The 18,612-nt window shown below is 34.7% G+C and overlaps 2 protein-coding genes and 1 pseudogene across 2 annotated transcripts; all 3 read left to right on the plus strand.

Moving 5' to 3' along the window:
* The first annotated feature begins 5,593 nt into the window (after window positions 1-5,593).
* Window positions 5,594-7,300, plus strand: LOC106395969 (UPF0496 protein At5g66660-like). Its single transcript, XM_013836272.3, has one exon. It carries the CDS (start codon window positions 5,806-5,808, stop codon window positions 7,006-7,008), a length of 1,203 nt encoding a protein of 400 aa, XP_013691726.1. The 5' UTR covers window positions 5,594-5,805; the 3' UTR covers window positions 7,009-7,300.
* Window positions 7,301-8,661: 1,361 nt separating this feature from the next.
* Window positions 8,662-11,042, plus strand: LOC106395094 (UPF0496 protein At5g66660). The gene is made up of 2 exons (XM_013835621.3): window positions 8,662-9,729; window positions 9,808-11,042. Exon 2 carries the CDS (start codon window positions 9,838-9,840, stop codon window positions 11,029-11,031), a length of 1,194 nt encoding a protein of 397 aa, XP_013691075.1. The 5' UTR covers window positions 8,662-9,729; window positions 9,808-9,837; the 3' UTR covers window positions 11,032-11,042.
* Window positions 11,043-11,587: 545 nt separating this feature from the next.
* LOC106395877 lies at window positions 11,588-13,998 on the plus strand (annotated as a pseudogene).
* Window positions 13,999-18,612: the final 4,614 nt, after the last annotated feature.

The following is an 18,612-nucleotide window of genomic DNA, read 5'->3' on the forward strand; positions in this document are numbered from 1 at the left end:
TCCTCGGTATGTCGGCAGGATTTCAACTATAAATACAAGCACCCCTCTTCCTCTTCATTCACTCCATATCTTCATCCTTCCTCTTACTCTCTTTACACACGAATTTGATTCATAAAAAACATGTCTTCTTCAAATTATTTTCGTTCTTGGATCGATCGACCTCATTTGGATCCGAACACGAGATTGCTTACGGAAGAATACCAATGAGGTATAACCGAATTCATGGGGTTAGTTCACCGACAACCAGAAGCAAAAGCAGGTATGTTAAGATGTTCTTGTTCTAATTGTAAAAATAGAAAGGTTATTAAAGAGTGGGATGTTTGGACTAATCTAAATTTGAGTGGGTTTACACGAAGTTACAAAAATTGGTATCATCATGGAGAAACTGATTATGAACATGGTAGTACTAGCGAACCTCAGCCAGCGGTTAGATTAGAAGAACCAATTAGAACGGATGTAGATTATGGTGTAGGTACTGAGCAGATGGTAAATGATCATTTTGGAGGGGAAGATTTATCCAATGCACAAGCTAAGAGATTTTATGATATGTTGGATGCTGGAAAGCAACCATTGTACGAAGGTTGCATAGATGGTCATTCAGCTTTATCATCTGCTACAAGATTGATGGGCATTAAAACATATTATAATTTGGCTGAAGACTGTGTGGATGCGATTGCTGATTTTGTGATTGGATACGCGAAATGGTCGTTGGACCAAACTTTGTTGTGAAGTCATATCCGAGATTTTGTACTCGAGGATATGCATTCACAACTCAGAAGAGGAGACGTTCGAGTACGACTTATGATGCTGGCGTTTGTTCTGCATCAGGAGATGATGTATACTACGGACACATACATGAGATTTTGGAAATCAAGTATTTGGGCATGGTTGGATTGCGCTGTACTGTTTTCTATTGTGATTGGCACGACAACACTCTAGATCGAGGTGTGAGAACAAATGCATTTGGTGTTACATCACTAAATTCGAGGCGAAAGCTGCAATATTATGATCCTTTCATTCTTGCTTCTCAGGCCGATCAGGTAATTAAATGTTAATTATTCAGAATGATTCATCATCATGTGTATTAATTTATAATTTTACTAATAATTTTTTAAATGTTACAGGTTTGTTATATCAAGTACCCCCGGGTAAGGAACAAAGATGATCCATGGGTTACTGTTACAAGACTCAACCCGAGAGGCCGAGTTCAAGGAAGTTCTGAGTTGGAAGACCCACTATAACCAAGCACATCCGGCAACTTAAATGCAGCGGAAGATTTAGCTGGAGTTGGCCTTGTAGTCGATTTAACTGACTTCGGAGAGGAAGCCGTCGTTCACGTAGAAGATGAACCAGTGATTGGAGAGTTTCACCAAGATCAAGATTCAGATTCATCTGGTGATGATGACTCGGAAACAGACTTGCATCGACTTTTTTTTTTTAATAGAAATACCGACGGAATTCCGAGGAAGATAAGGGTTTCCTCGGAATTCCCTCAGAATATTCCGAGGAAATTCCGAGGAACTAGGGGTTTTTAAACCGAAAACAACGTTTTGCGGATTGAATAACACGTATATAACCTTCATTAAGTGTCTTAACCAGATTATGAAGTCAAACTTTGGTGTTTTACCCAATAGCAAACACTTTTACGATTGCATGAACGAAAACCACACAACATAAGAGAAACACTTATACACTTTAATAAACGGTAAAAGGAATACTTACAATTATTTTTGAAATTTTGTTATTTCATGGTTTATGATCATCTATACAAAGAATCCTCAATGATATGCATTATAATTGTATAAGAAATGAAATACGGCAAAAAAAAAAAATCGATGTTTTGAAACCCCAAACCCTTTTTCCTCGAAATTTCCTCGGAATATTCCGACGGAATTCCGAAGAAGATAACGGTTTCCTCGGTATTCTCTCGGAATATTCCGAGGAAATTCCGAGGAACTATGGGTTTTTAAACCGAAAACAACGTTTTGCGGATAGAATAACATGTATATAACCTTCATTAAGTGTCTTAACCAGATTATGAAGTCAAACTTTGGTGTTTTACCCAATAACAAACACTTTTTACGATTGCATGAACGAAAACCACACAACATAAGAGAAACACTTATACATTTTAATAAACGGTAAAGGGAATAGTTACAATTATTTTTGAAATTTTGTTATTTCATGGTTCATGATCATCTATACAAAGAATCCTCAATGGTATGCATTACAATTGTATAAGAAATAAAATACGGCAAAAAAAATCGATGTTTTGAAACCCCAAACCCTTTTCCCTCAGAATTTCCTCAGAATTACCGAGGGTATTCTGAGGAAACATGGTTCCTCGGAATATTTTCATTTAACCGGGTAAACCAAGCCGCCAAATATTTCGCGAAAATTGAATTAATGATTTCCGAGGAAATTCCGACGGAAATATATAATTTTTCCGAGGAAATTCCGACGGACATTTTCCGTCGGACGCCTCATTTTATTAGGTCGAACCAGATCTTCTTCCCCATTTCTCTCTTCCTCTCTCCGCCGAACAAGCTCTCCTTCTCTCTCACCCTCTCCGCCGAAGCTCTCCTTCTCTCTCGCGATTTCCGCCCTAATCCTCCTTAATTTCAGTCACTGACCATGTATGAACCCTATCCCACTCTCTTAGGTTAGATTTGTTAGGTTTTTAAGTAGATTTGATGATTTTGGAATGATATTTATAGATTTTTGTTAGGGTGAATGGTAGGATTGTGTAAAATCGAGTTTGATTATGGTATTCACTTGATTTGGAATTTTTTTTTTAGTTTTTAATAATTTTGTGATTAAAAACTATTATTTGGGATTTTTTTTAAAAAAAAATATATATATATAATATAAATTTCTATATTTAGTAAACATTTTTAATATTATTAAAACTATTTTTTGTAATTATTAAACTATTTTTTATTTATTAAAACTATTTTTTGTAATTATTAAACTATTTTTTATTTATTAAAACTATTTTTTTGTTTATTAGAACTATTTTTATATATTTATTAAACATTTTTAATATCTATAAAACTTTTTTTGTGATTAAAACCTATTATTTGGGATTTAAAAAAAAATATATATATTAAATATAAATTCCTATATTTATTAAACATTTTTAATATTATTAAAACTATTTTTTTGTAATTATTAAACTATTTTTTATTTATTAAAACTATTTTTTTGTTTATTAGAACTATTTTTATATATTTATTAAACATTTTTAATATCTATAAAACTTTTTTGTGATTAAAAACTGTTATTTGGGATTAAAAATATATATATATATATATATTTCTATATTTATTAAATATTTTTTTTTTAATTTACACGTCTAGTGATGATCAGACCCGGCCTCGACAGCGTCGTGGTCGTGGTGGTACGGGGAGCCAGTCTCGGGATTCCACCCATTTTCAGGATTCCGCTTCGTCTCACAGCTCCTACCATACATCTCCCTCTGCTGCACCCGCTTCTGCTCCTCTCGCTCACGCTGCTGCACCCGCTCCTGCTCCTCCGGGTCCTCTGGGAGTGATGAGTGTTGCGGAGTTGGTTCGACAGCCCGGTCGTGACCATCTTCCCTATCTCACTCCGTATCCACATGGACGGGGTCAAACATGGTAATTAAACGTATTTTTTTTTCATTAAAATTTGATTCATTATTAATAATTTGTTCTTTTTATTAGGTTCAACCGATCCGGGAACGGGATCAGCGCATGGATCAACCGTAAGATGTATTCGGCCCTCGACAAGGGACATCCAACTTTCACTGACTTCTCTACCGACAAGCAGCATCTAAGGTTTCGTTAGTTTGCGGTAAGTATTTTAATTTTTACTTATATTTTTAATCCTTAATATAAATTTTCTACTAATTGTGTTTTTTTCCAGCAAGAATTCAACTGGAATTCCGATGAGACGCTCTTTATCTATCATCACTTCGTCCATAAAGTTATGGACAACTATGGTAAGCAGATCCACGAGTGGAAGAAGAAGTGGGAAATCAACAAGGTTGTTTTTAATTTATTAAACTAATTTTTAATTTATTAAACTATTTTTTTTATTAAAAGGTCTCAAAGTCGATAAACAACACGGTCTTGACGGAGTTGTGTGCGCATTGGGATAAGGAAGAGACGAAAGAAACTTCTTCCACCAACTCCACCAACCGCAGGAGCGACCGTAAAGGGAAGGGCGTCTTCAAGCATAACTTGGGTGCTCAATCTATTGCCACTCTGGGGGATCGCATGGTAAGTTCAGCCGCTTTTTCTTCAATTATTTAAGTTTTGAAATTTTATTTTTTGTGCATTTCTTCTAATTTCTAATGTTTGTTTAATTTATGTTTTTTTCAAGGCGGAAGAAAATGATGGCGAGCCGGTTGATGATCTCGCCCTAATGAAGAGGGCGTATACCAACAAGAAAACTGGCCAGATTGATGAAGGTCTTGTGAGGGAAGTGGTCACCCTGGTCCAAACTCAGGTGCAAGACGAAGTGTCTCAGCTTCAATCCGAGGATGAGGATTCGACGGCTTCGACCAACTTGTCCCGGTTTCGAATCAACGAAATCGTTGAATCGGTAAGTTCTTTTTTAAAAGTTCAATTCATTTATTTCTTGATTTTTATTTTATCATCTTTTTATATTATTTAAATTTGGCTATTTTCTATTTCAAACGGTTCCAAACAAGAAGGGACGTTTGGTCGGTTTGGGTCGTCGCACCCGGTCGATTTTTCCTTCTTCTGCACCACCGCCCTTTGTTGATCCAGAAGTACTTACGGCTCAGTTGAAGGACAAGGATGATCGCATATCTTTGTTGGAGACCCAGATGGCGGCTCAACAGGCGGGCTATGAGGCACATAAGAGGCTGAACCAGCAAATGATGGAGATGATGCAGAGGATGTACCCGAACGAGGTGTTCCCGAACGAGGTGTTCCCGAATGAGGTGTTCCCGAACGAGGTGTTCCCGAACGAGGTGTTCCCGAACGTGCAAGACCCGTAGTTTTTTTTTTTCAAAAACTAGGAATGTTTTATTTTTATTTGTACAACTTTGAATATTATGATATGTTTTCAATTTTAATTTTAATTTTATATTTTCGAATTTAAATTTCAAAATTTTTATTTTTTTCCGAGGAAATGAACCCTCGGAAATTTCCGACGAACATTTCCTCGGAATATACCGAGGGACTCCTTTCTCGGAATATACCGAGGGACTCATTCCTCGGAATTTTCCGAGGGCTCCGTTCTTCGGAAATTCCCGATGAAAATTCCGAGGAACATTTCGTCGGAACTTCCGAGAATTGGACCATCAGAAAGTCCATCGAAATATCCCGAGGAATTTCTCCCTCGGTATATTCCGAGGACCTTTCCGACGAACTGGTGGTCTTCGGAGTTTCCTCGGAAATTCATTTCCTCGGAATTCCGTCGGAAATTTCCGAGAGATTTCCGAGGAGTTATTTCCGAGGACTTGTTTCGTCGGTATGTCGTCGGAATAACATTATTCCGACGACATACCGACGATTTTTTCCCTCGGTATGTCGTTGTTTTCTTGTAGTGGGATATATATATATATATATATATATATGTATATATATATAGGATTGGTCAGAGCACAAGTAATCTCGACATACTCTTCCTCTCTTCTCCAAGGTTTTCAGGTAATTTTGCTATGTATTTCTCTTCATCTTTTCTTTAATAAAGTTTTCTTCTTAACTCGTCTGTTCTGGTGTGTATGCATGCAATTAGAACACAACCTTTTGCTTTTTGCAGTTCGATTATCCCCAACCAGCACTAGTATCAATGGTGTTCTGTGGACTCCCTTTTCCTCTCATGAACTGCATCAAACCAAGTTCTCACAAGAACGGACCCAATACTTCCCTCGTCAAAACGGTCCGAACAGATATGGGTTCCAAATACTCATCAGACCTGAGGTCTTACACGTTCGCTTGTCAACAAGACTCTAACCTCAAGTCCTTTGACTCTTCACTTCATCAGCGAACCAACATTGTCATGAGGTCGCTCGCTGAGTCTCAATCTATATCCCAAGGCTCACTCATGGAAGTCTACGGGTATCTACTTGACCTAAACCGAGATGTAGTGAGCTTAATCATCGAAAGCAGAGAAGATGTCATTAACAACAAATATCTGAGTTCCTTGGTTGATGTCTACTTCAAAAATACCTCCAAGACCTTAGATTTCTGCAACACCGTCCAGAACTGCGTCAAGAAAGCAGAAATTAGCAAGCTTATCATCCGATACGCGGTGAAGCTGTTCGAAGCGGAATCGGTGGGCATTGGAGAAAATAATAATAATAATAATAATAAGAACAAGTATGCAAAAACCTTGGCGGAGCTGAATAAGTTCAAAGCCATGGGAGACCCTTTTGAAGGAGAGTTTGAGACTCAGTACGAGTCGGTATACGAGCAGCAGGTCCTGCTTCTGGAGGAATTGCGTAATCTCAAAGCAAAGCTCGATAAGAAACAGAGAAATCTAGAGATATGGAGGAAACTGTCGAATGTGGTTTTCGCGACAGCGTTTGTCTCCATTCTTGTCTTATCGGTCGTTGCAGCGGCAGTGGTCGCACCGCAAGTGTTGATCCAAGTTGCTTCTGGATTAACCACACCGATTGAGGTTGTCGGTAAATGGTGTAACGAGATGTGGAACAAGTACGAAAAGGCTGTCAAGATACAGATAGAATTGGTTTCAAAGGTGGAAGCCGGAGCGAAAGTTAATAATGTAGCGACTGAGAATATAAGATTCGAAGTTGAACAACTGAGAATTAAGATCTTGTTTATTCTGAATACCATTGAGATTGGTGTGGAAGAAGAAGAAGAGGTGTCGACAAGACTTGCTATGCAAGAAATCATGAAGAAAGTAGATGGGCTTACGGACAAAATCGAGGAAGTTGGTGAAAGTGCGGCTAAGTGTAGCAAACTCATTGGTTACGGGAGATTTTTGGTTCTGCAGCACATACTTGGCTTACCCACCAACTCGGTCTCCTAGAAAGGGAACTTGCCTTTAAAAAAAAATCATCAATGGGGACATCAAAGTTGTTGACCAGGTTGTTCTCTAAAGACTATGTTGGGCTTCTATCACTGGTTATGGCATTTTAATTTAGGCTTTTCAGGCCTCCTATGGGTTGTCCATTTGAAAGGACTGGTTTTTAAATTACTATGTACATAATATATTTCTCTTACATTTTAAATTGATATTTTACCAATAAGTTTTCAATTCAAGTTGATTATAAGACCGGCATATGCAGATACCTGTGCGTATCCTTATTATGGAGCCTGCTTTACCACTGTAAACTGCCCATTGTCCATAACTTGCCTGGAGTTGCCTCTTCTCTTTTTTTTCCACACATAACTGATAAAAGGAGCTTATCTTTTGTGTGTTTACAATGCAGCATCGTCTACCTATACCATACGTAGAACCTCTCGTGAATGGTTCTCCAGTCGGATAGAGTAAAATAAAGCCTGACTTTCATATTTAGACGAGGGAAAAAAACATTTGAATCTTGGTTTTCTTTGCCAACAAGCATTAGTGAACACTTGCTTTGTTAACAAGAAAAAAAAAAATATATTGTTAACAAGATATTGTTTTTTTTTTTTTTTTTTTTTTTTGATAATCCAGAGGTTCCCGACTTACGTAGGTCATTCCCCTAGGTCCGGTTAGGCAGCGGTCCACTTCACCCGGGAGGGCTTTACCTGGGCTGGGGACAAGGCCCAACACCCAATACTGCATTTGGTGACAGAATGGGCAGTTCGCCTCCGCCTGGCGTCGAACCCGTGAGCATGACAATTGACCCACAGGATCCAAGTGAACTAACTCGTCCCGTCGAGATATTGTTTAGTGAACGAAACAATATATTGTTAACGTACACTATTGTGTTCATGAATGAATACACATGCATTACAATCAAGTGATCAACTTTTTTTTTCTGATATAAGAGGCAGATACTCATACAATAAAATAGAGTTTCCACTTTAGACCTAATAGTATAAAAAAAGAGTGGAAGTAGTCAAACTTACTAATATGGAAATCAACAGAAGACAGAAGTCAAAGACAGACAGAAGAAGCAACCCAGTTGTTTCACTCCTCTTCTTCCTTCCAATCAAATCACTCAAAAGTTGTTTTTTTGAAACCTGTTTTGCGGTATGTCACACATACATTTGGTATCTGTTAAGCCGGTGGCTTCACAGCATAATGTAAAACACAAATGGAAATAATATTCAAAAGTCAGATATTTGATGACTACTGATACCTACCCCGAGAGAGTTGTGGAAAGAATGTATCCGCGCGGAAGGAGGCAAATCACAAACTTAAGCCGGACTTGTTTGAGTCCCAAAGTTTTAGTTTTATTTTACTATGACATAATGCCATCTTCGTTTGTACGTCTGAAAGATGCATCCAGATGGTCTATTTAGATGTTTTATCTAGATGTTTCATTTGGATGTTGTTCGTTTTTGTATTTCGTCTATGTATCCAAATGAATCATCTGAATGCAATTATGTTCGTTTGTTTTCATTTTTTAACTTGCATCTGCATCCAAGTGGACTTGTTAATAAATGACTAAAATATATTTGTTTTTACATTTTTAGCGGGAAAATAGCATTTTTACGGTTTTGGCGGGAAAATATGTTTTTGTGGTTTTGATGAGAAAAAGTGTTTTATGGTTTTGGCGAAAAAATGCGTTTTTACAATTTTGGTAGAAATTTGTGTTTTACGATTTTGGGGGAACTGTCTTTTCGCGGCTCTGGCGAAAAATGCGTTTTTGCTAGAAAATGTGTTTTTGCGGGAAAATGCGTTTTTACGGATTTGGGGAGAAAATTGGCGCAATTGCAGTTTTGGCGGGAAATTGTATCTATAAACAAATTAGGATTTTTTGGTTTGAAAAAATATTTTTGTTTTAAAAAGTTATTTTTATCATTTATCATTTTGGACTGAACCAAATGCACCTGCATCCAGATGCACCATCAAGATTCACCCTCGTTTGGGTGAGAATATGAGATTAATTTTTGAAAATTCAGCTGGATAATATATCTAGGTGTAACATTATAACCTACAAAACGAACATCTATCTGCATCTTATGGGTTACGGGGTGAACAAACGAAAAGCACCAATATCAAAAGTAGAAATGTTCAAGAAAAAACGTAACTACATATGTGGTGGTGGTCCCCCTTTTTGTGGCCATATAAAAACTATTTTAAAATATTGACTTAACCTTTGTGGTGGTTGGTCTTTGTTTATAATAATTTGACTATATGTTGAAGACATTTGGCTTACATTATTGATCTTCTCTGTCTATGGGGATTATTAATCCGAAGAACTCGGAGAAATAGATAGAGAGAGAAAGAAAAGACTTTTAAAAGAGAAACATTTGGATTCTTTCTTGTGTAGTGAGATTGGCCAAACCCCTAGTAGATACAAACCTTGAGGTACTATTCACTCATAAAGCATTAGAGAAACACAGGGAATCTTGACATTGAGATCTTGATCCCCATCCTGATAATAAGTTGATATTGACAAACCAAGTCGAAACGCAATATATTTTTTTATTGACAACTTGTTCCACAGGACTACATATAAAAAGACCGGAGCCTATTACGTGTCCATGTACAAGGTTGACTAACTGTTAAAGTTTGGAGATGGAGATATATATAGAGAATTGGTCAGAGCACAAGTAAAATCTCGACATCCTCCTCTCTTGTCCAAGTTTTCAAGTAATTTTTTCTGTATCTCTCTTCACCTTCACCTGATCTTCTTCATTTTCTTATTTCCTTTTTTTTTTTTCCATTCAGATTGTCCCAACCAGCAGCAGTAAGTATAAAATGGTGTTCTGTGGGCTCTTCTCTCCTCTTATGAATTGCATCAAACCAAATTCTATCAACAAGAACACTTCCCTGGTCCGAACAGATATGAGTTCCAAATACTCATCAGACCTCAAGTACTACACATCCGCTTGCCAACAAGACTCCGACCTCAAAACCTTTGATTCCTCCCTTCACAAGCGAACAAATAGTGTCATGAAGTTGCTCGCTGATCAGGCCAAGTCCCAGTCTATATCCCAAGGCTCACTCATAGTCATGGAGGTCTACGAGTTTATGCTCGACCTCAACCGAGACGTAGTAAAGGAGATCATCGAAAGCAGAGAAGACGTCAGGAACAACAAAGACCTGACTTCTTTGGTCGATGTCTACTTCAAAAACACCTCCAAGACCTTAGACTTCTGCAACACCGTCCAGAACTGCGTCAAGATAGCAGAGAACAGCCGCCTTATCATCCGATACGCGGTGAAGCAGTTCGAGGCAGAATCCGAGGACGCGAAGAGGAACAAGTACGCGAAAACCTTGGAGGAGCTGAATAAGTTTAAAGCCGTGGGAGATCCTTTCGACGGAGAGTTGTTGACTCAGTACGAGTCGGTGTGCGAGGAGCAGGATCTGCTTCTTGAGGAATTGGGTAAGCTGAGAGCAAAGCTCGACAAGAAACAGAGGAATCTAAAGACGTGGAGGAGACTTTCAAACGTGGTTTTCATAACTGCGTTCGTCTCCGTTCTTCTCTTATCGGTGGCTGCGGCGGCATTGAGCGCGCCGATAGTGTTGACTGCGGTCGCCGCTGGGTTGACCCCGTCGATCGAGGTTGTCGGAAAATGGAGTAACGAGATGTGGAAGAAGTACGAAAAGGCTGTCAGGGGACAGAGGGAGTTGGTCTCGACGGTGGAGACCGGAGCGAAAGTTAACAGAATAGCGACGGATAGCATAAGACTGGAAGTTGAAAATCTGAGAATAAAGTTGAAATTTATTCTGGAGACTGTTGATTTTGCGGTGGAGAGAGAAGGAGGAGGAGAAGAAGATGAGGAGGCGACGAGACTTGCGATGCAAGAAATCAAGAAGAAAGTAGAAGGGCTTACGGAGAAAATCAAGGAAGTTGGTCAGCATACGGATAGGTTCAGCAAAGTCATTTCTTCGGAGAGACGTCTCGTCCTGCAGCACATCCTCAGCTTACCCGCCAACTCCCTCTCATAGAAGGGGTTCTTGCAAAGGATGTGTCATCAAAAGTTGTTGAGCAGGTTGTTCACTTGAAAGGGCTGGTTTAAAAAATAAACGTATGTTCACTTAGTACTGTCTACTAGATTCCATTTTAAAATGTAAACGCTTTTTAATGTAAACTCAAAAAATCGTAATCCGTAACACGCATGTCGCATGGCATGTATACCGTCCGTACACATAGCTACAAATATATATATGTTCGGTTTATAGTTTGGGTTATGTTTTGCGTATCGGGTTTTACCGAACTGAATCCGATATCAGATATCACAATATGAAACCCGATCGGATTATTTACAGGATCTAAAACCTGTACCTTTATTCCGGGAGGGGTTTGAGTTTAGGTTTGGATTTAAGTTTTTAGGCCCAAGCCCTAACTATACATTTCGAGGCTCTTGGTCCCACCTGACATAAATTTGAATTGACATTGCAACAAACTCAACAACCAAGTTGAAACGCATACATAATTTGTTTTTTCAAGTAACAAACATGTTCCACGGGAAAATATATTAAAGAGAAAAAAAAGACTGAACCCATGTACAAGGTTGACTATACATATATATGTATATTATATGATTGGTCAGGGCACAAAGACATCCTCCTCTCGTTTCTGTTTCCGTTTTATGCAAAACTCTGTCCTAAATATCTCTCTGTCTTTTTTTCTTTTCCAATCAGATTATCCCCAACCAGCCGTAGTAAATATCAAATGATGTTCTGTGGAGACTTGTCTCCTCTCATGAATTGCATCAAACCAAGTTCTAACAAGAACACTTCCCTGGTCCGAACAGATATGCGGTCCAAATACTCATCAGACCTCGAATATTACACATCTTCTTGTCAACAAGACTCTGACCTCAAGACCTTTGATTCTTCGCTTCACCAGCGTACAACCAGTGTCATGAAGTCGCTCGCTGATCAGGCGGCCAAGTCTCAATCAATATCCCAAGGCACACTCATGGAGGTCTACGAGTTTCCACTTGACCTAAACCGGGATGTAGTAAGGGACATCATCGAAAGCAGAGAACATGTCAGGAAGAACAAAGATTTGACGACTTCTTTGGTTGATGTCTACTTCAAAAGTACTTCCAAGATCATAGATTTCTGCAACACCGTCGATAACTAGCAAGCTTATCATCGGATACGCAGTGAAGCTGTTCGAGGCAGAATCTGTGGACACGGATAATAAGAAGAACAAGTACGCAAAAACCTTGGAGGAGCTGAATAAGTTTAAAGCCATGGGAGATCCTTTTGACGGAGAGTTCTTGACTCAGTGCGAGTCGGTGTACGAGCAACAGGTTCTGCTTCTTGAGGAATTGGGTAAGCTGAAAGCAAAGCTCGATAAGAAACAAAGGAATGTAAAGATATGGAGGAGACTGTCCAGTGTGGTTTTCATAACTGCGTTTGTCTCCGCTCTTATCTTATCGGTGGCTGCACCGGCGATGAGCGCACCGGTAGTGTTGACTGTGGTTGCCTCTGGATTGTCTACACCGATTGATGTAGTCGGAAAATGGTGTAACGAGATGTGGAAAAAGTACGAAAACGCTGTCAGGCGACAGAGAGAATTGGTTTTATCGGTGGAGACTGGAGCGAGAGTTAACAAAATAGCTAGGAAAAACTACGAGTCCAAGTTGAGAATTAGGATCTCGTCTGTTCTTGAGACTGTTGAGTTTGCTGTGGAGAGAGAAGAAGATGAGGTGGCGATGATACTTGCTGTGCAAGAAATCTAGAAGATAGTAGATGGTCTTACGGATAAAATCAAGGAAGTTGGTCAACATGCAGCTATGTTTAGCGGACTCATTGCTGTGGGGAGACTTGTTGTTCTGAAGCATATCCGCACCTTACCCTCCAATTCCGTCTCCTAGAACGGGAACTTGCAATAAAAAGAAAGAAAGCAAAAAAAAAAAAAGTCATTAAACGCATTAATGTTGTTCATTGGTCTGTTCCGGTCCGGTTTCAGTTCAGTTTTTTTTTGTTTATAAAAATTAGTTACATATTGGAACCATATCTAATTTTGTTTAGTTCGGTTTATATACTAACGGTTTTCAGTTTATTCGGTTTTACACCAAAAAACATAACTATATTTATCTTTTATAACAAATCTTAGTTTATATGATTAAAAATCAAATTTATTAAAACATAAATTATATATTCCTTACACTAACTTTTAAATCTATTATTTTCTTTTTTATTTAACTATAAAAATAAAAGTATGAAAGTAATAATATTATTATATATAGCACAAATATTATCATTAAAAATATAAAGTTATGTTTTATTTAATTTGATAAAAATGAGAATAGTAAAATAATAAACTTAAAAAATAACAAATTATTAAAATAAAAGTTTTAGTTATGAATATCATATTAATAAAATAATGTATGTACATGTTGTTAATTTTATTCTGAAATTTATATATAAATATACTAATATATTTTAATTAATCGGTTTATTCAGTTGGATCAGTTAATATACCGAACTATATATTCATATAATGCAGTTTTTTAGAAATAACATTCATTCGGTTTATTCGGTACTACCCAATCTAAACCATTTTCTCTATTTCGGTTAGGTTCGATTTCAGCTAATTCAGTTTTATCAAATCGGATACCCCTCGGACAGGTTGTTCACCAAAGACTATGTGCTTTAAGTTGGGCTTTTCATGCCCGTATAGGTTACCCATTTGAAATGACTGATTTTAGAATAAATACATATATATATATATAGGGGTGTCGATTCGGGCAGTCCCGGCCCGGCCCGGCCCAAACCCGCTAAGCCCGTAAATATCTGAGCCCGGCCCGGCCCGGCCCAAAAATAATTTGGGCCTAGAATTCAAAGTCCGGCCCGGTCCTTATAGGGCTATAGGACTTTACGGGCTTTTGTGGGTTTTTCGAAAAATAATTTGTCATTGTCACTTCCATCGTTTTAATACATGTGAATTTTCATTAAAAAAAGAGTTTCATTTTTAAAAAATAAAAAATATATAAAGTGAGTTTAAAATTTTCTTGTCTATCACAAATTTTTTATTTTTTCGTATGCTTTAAAAATATTTTATACACAAATCAAATTTAATAAGATTTAAATAATCAAATATCAATTAAAACAAAAATATAAGAAAACAAAATTTATGATAAACATGGTCAAACGTTTCATACTTTATATTTTGAAAATAAAAACATGTTGTACATGAAAGAAGAATGTACTTTTGTAAAATTTAAAATGTAACACTTGTAATGATGAAACAATAAAGTGCATTAACAACTTTTATATTTGCTTTATTAGAGTTTGAATAAAAATATTAAAATAATATATCAATACTAATAATAGTTTCGATTACAAGAAAGAATGATAATGTTTACGCTAAAATATAAATTTCGGGTTTTCGGGCCGGTCCTAACCCAAACGGACTTAAGCCCAAAATACCCAAAACCCAAATGGGCTTAGCCCGAAAGACCCAATTTTTTTGGGGCTTATAAAGCTAAGCCCAAGCCCGGTAATTTTTAGGGCTGGGCGGGCTCGGGCTACGGGCTTCGGCCCTAATTGACATGTTTATATATATATATATGTATATATGTGTGTGTTTTGTTGCATTTTCTTACATTTTAAATTGATATTGTACCGAGAAACTTTCAATTCAAGTAGATTAATTATCCATCGAATAAACTGCACCGTCATGCTTTTTAGTCGCTTTTATTTTATAAATAAGACTAGATTCTTATTCGCGTGCCAGCGCAGATATGAATTTTCAGTTTTTAATTATTTATTTTATTTAATGATGTATTTGAAATATTCGTTTATATTATATTCATTAAGTAAATATTTTTTTTTTACATCTTAAACTATCTATTTTTTTACGAATGTGTGATATCATATAAAAAATATTAAAAAAAATGAGTATAGAGTTAATTAGATAATTTTAAAAACAAAAAATTTTCTTTCGTGTGCGATATCATATAAATAATGATCCGCCCAGTTAACAAAAATCATGATTATTTTAGTTGTAATTTTTTTTTATTTTGACCATTTCCTTAAAACTATATTAAATTTTACATATTTTAATTAGAATATTTTTAATATTTTTACCTTTTTATTTGAAATGCAACTCAATATTTTTTTAACAATTATAACAAAATATTTAAAAAATATTTTTAGAATTTGTTTGAAAAATATGAAAATTACATTTTAAATTAAAATTATCCTAAAATATGATAAGTTTTGATGTAAATGAAAACTCATATTATGTCAAAAATAATGATATTCAATGATAATAACAATTTTAATTGATTATTTAAAAAAAAATACATTTACAAAAATAATGTTTGAAAGAAAATTCATTTATCTTTCAAATATAAAATGAAAATATTATAATTAAATAATAAAAAATATAAATAAAAACCATAAATTTAGCAAATGACAACTGAGTTATATTATGCTGAAATTTTCTTTCTAACAATTTATCAAATGATAAATGAGTTATGAGCAAATAATACCATATAATTTTTAAAACCATAGTCATTTTTAAATATTTTTTGAATAAATAATTATTTTTAAATTTAATCAACCGAAAATAATATCCATACAATTGTGTGAGTCAAATTCTAGTTTTATTGATGCATGTTATATATTAGTGCTGCATGTTTTAGGTAACATTTTAATGATGCACGTTTTTAAAAATTTCTATTATTAAAATCATGCACGTAAGGATAATTCATGAGTTTTTTTGTTGATTAAATGACATTATGTCCAAATTTATTTAAGGATATTTCATTAAGGTAACTGAAAAAGACAAAAAATAAAATAGGAAGTTTAAATTTATTTAAGCATATTTCATTAATGTAACTGAAAAGACAAGTAATAAATTAGGTAATTTTATTCGTATTAGGATATTTCATAAATGTAACTGAAAAAAAAAAGAATTTAATTAATAAAGTAAGAACATTTTCAAATAGATACTTCTCTTTTAATAATATAGATACTGATGTCATGTGTGTGTTACAAAGATGGCAATCAGGAAAATATAAGTTACCAAAAAAAAATGAAAAAATGATAAATATCGTTTTACCTTCTTGTGAAGAGAATCTTTACTTGGTAACTTGGAAAAAGTATTATGAATTAACGGTCAAGGAAAGGGGAGTGGGTGATGAACAAAAAAAGAAACAAGTAAGTAGGCTTCTTCGTTCAACTGGGGAAGGTAGCTTCGTAAAAAGAAACGAATCCAACCTTTTTTTTTTATTGCTCCGTCTGTTTCAAAATACTTGATATTTTGAATGTATGCACAAGAATTAAGGTATATATTTTTTAAAAAAAAATAACATTGAAAATATAAATCAAAATTAATTCAACCAATCCTTAAAGATAAATATAAAACATCACTGGTCACACACTTTTCAATAAAACTAAGATTAATATAAAAATTCAAAACATCATCTATTTTTGAAATATCAAAAACTTTCTAAAACATATCTATTTTGAAACGGAGAAAGTATTATTATTTATTTACAAAAGTTACAATCAAAAAAAAAAGAAAAAAGACGGACGCCACAAGAAATTAAACAGTTGGGGCCTCTCGTGAGTATTTGGTAAACAAACCCTCCTTAGATATCAACTCCCCAGCACACTCTCATGCACACACACTCATCGATTCCAAACTCTCCTCTTGCGTTTACGTGGCGACTCGTTTACGTGTGTCCTCATACATTTATTATTTACTCAACAGCTTTTCGTTCCCCACCTTTCCCGTGTAGCTGTCTTCTTTTTTTGTTTATATATTTAGATTCTCCGAAACGCAGGTCAAACCGTCCTGAAACTAATTAATTCTACGTCAGTTTTACGTTAGTATTAAATAAGATTATCCCTTGTTCCTAAAGCATATTCTTATAGAGATCTGATTATGAAACTACAATATATACGTACATATAGTACATTCGCAATGTCTGCCTTAGACCATGATTAACTCGAAGTTCTTAGAGTGTAGTTCTTAGCGGAAGTTAAGAAACGATTTCTTAAATATATTTCCACTAAAAATTTTATTCTAAAAACTCCGGGTTAATCGTGTTTTTATTAAAGATGTATATAGCATTGAGGTTTTCCTTTTGTAAAGCTGGTGACAACTGCATATTCTCGAAACAATACATAGTTAGGATTCGGCCTCTTGTGTTCAAGTACTTGAATATTTCCCATTGGTTTAATATTTGAAAAAAATAACTCTAATCTATAATATCTAAACCTTTTTTTTGTCACAAAAAATACAGAAGCATGCACTTATCTAAATCTACGTGTTATATATGTGGAACACCGCATTTTAGAAGCTAACACACTTTTTAAATCATAAACTCGTTTGAGTATAATGACGATTTCATATAATCAAAAGGGTATTTATTAGCTAGCTATTTTAGTAAATTTAATTCCTAAAAATCATAATAAACAAAAATAGAAAGTAGAGTGGGACAAAGATGACTGGCCTCGAAGACTTCGCGTGTTATCAAGATTTTTTCCAAAGATTGGACGGCAATGCGTGGCGAGTCGCTTATGACGTCGAAATCTTAGCTTTCCACGTGTACGATCATCATCTGCATTAGCTTACCCATATACTGTTAATTCCCGTGACATGACTATCTAATCTTAATTGAATCTTGCTCTGATTGTATCATTAGAGAATTTGCTCTATTTAATTACACAAACTCTACAAAAAGCGTGCATTTTTCAAAAAAAAAAATATTCATCTAGTAATTTTAAATTGAAGTACGATATAAAAATCACATTATTATTACACGTTTTTTAAATGGGCATAAAATTCCTCATTCGTCAATGATTAATAGTCCTTTTTACCATTCGTCAAAGATTTATAGTCTTTTTTATTCATCAATGACATCATTCAACTAATATATGGTTCTATCTATTTTCTTATATATTAAAACAGAAATCATAATTTTGATTCATGTATAATTTTTTAAAAAATAAAGCTATTTATAGAAAGTCATGTTAGATTTAATATTTAATCTTATCATTTATATTTTGGACCTACCAAATTTTTTTATTGGGCTATTATTAATAATTTGATTTAAACAATAGATGATCCATTGAATTTATAGATAATATCAATTAAATCGATATAATTTAATGTTGTAATATTATATCTCTATATGCTAAATATTTAAATATTTGTCGATGTTAACTTTTTAAATTATAAAGATTTTTTTTTAAATAACAAAAATCATATTATCTAACAATGATTAATATTTACTACTTTAAACCAATGAATTTAAAAAAAAAACTATATAGTTTATTTTAAAAATTAAACAAAAACTAAATGTTTAATTATTTACTCGATAATATAAATATATGAAGTGAAAAGTTTAATTTTTTTAAAACTTTCTAAATTTATGAAATGTTACAATATCTTTGAATATGAAAATAAAATAATATTTTACTAATCTTTATATATAGTTACGATTTTAATAATGAAATAATAATCCGAAAATATATATCTAGAAGAAGATACAAATACATGTGAAAGTTTAAAATAATCTATTCAATGAAAAAATATACAGTAAACTTATTATG

This window comes from Brassica napus, chromosome C7, assembly GCF_020379485.1.
Source record: "Brassica napus cultivar Da-Ae chromosome C7, Da-Ae, whole genome shotgun sequence".
NCBI lineage: Eukaryota > Viridiplantae > Streptophyta > Magnoliopsida > Brassicales > Brassicaceae > Brassica > Brassica napus.

What these genes read in the sequence shown, in the direction of transcription:
- LOC106395969 (XM_013836272.3), top strand. Translation starts at nt 5,806, where the DNA reads ATGGTGTTCTGTGGACTCCCTTTTCCTCTCATGAACTGCATCAAACCA.
- LOC106395094 (XM_013835621.3), top strand. Translation starts at nt 9,838, where the DNA reads ATGGTGTTCTGTGGGCTCTTCTCTCCTCTTATGAATTGCATCAAACCA.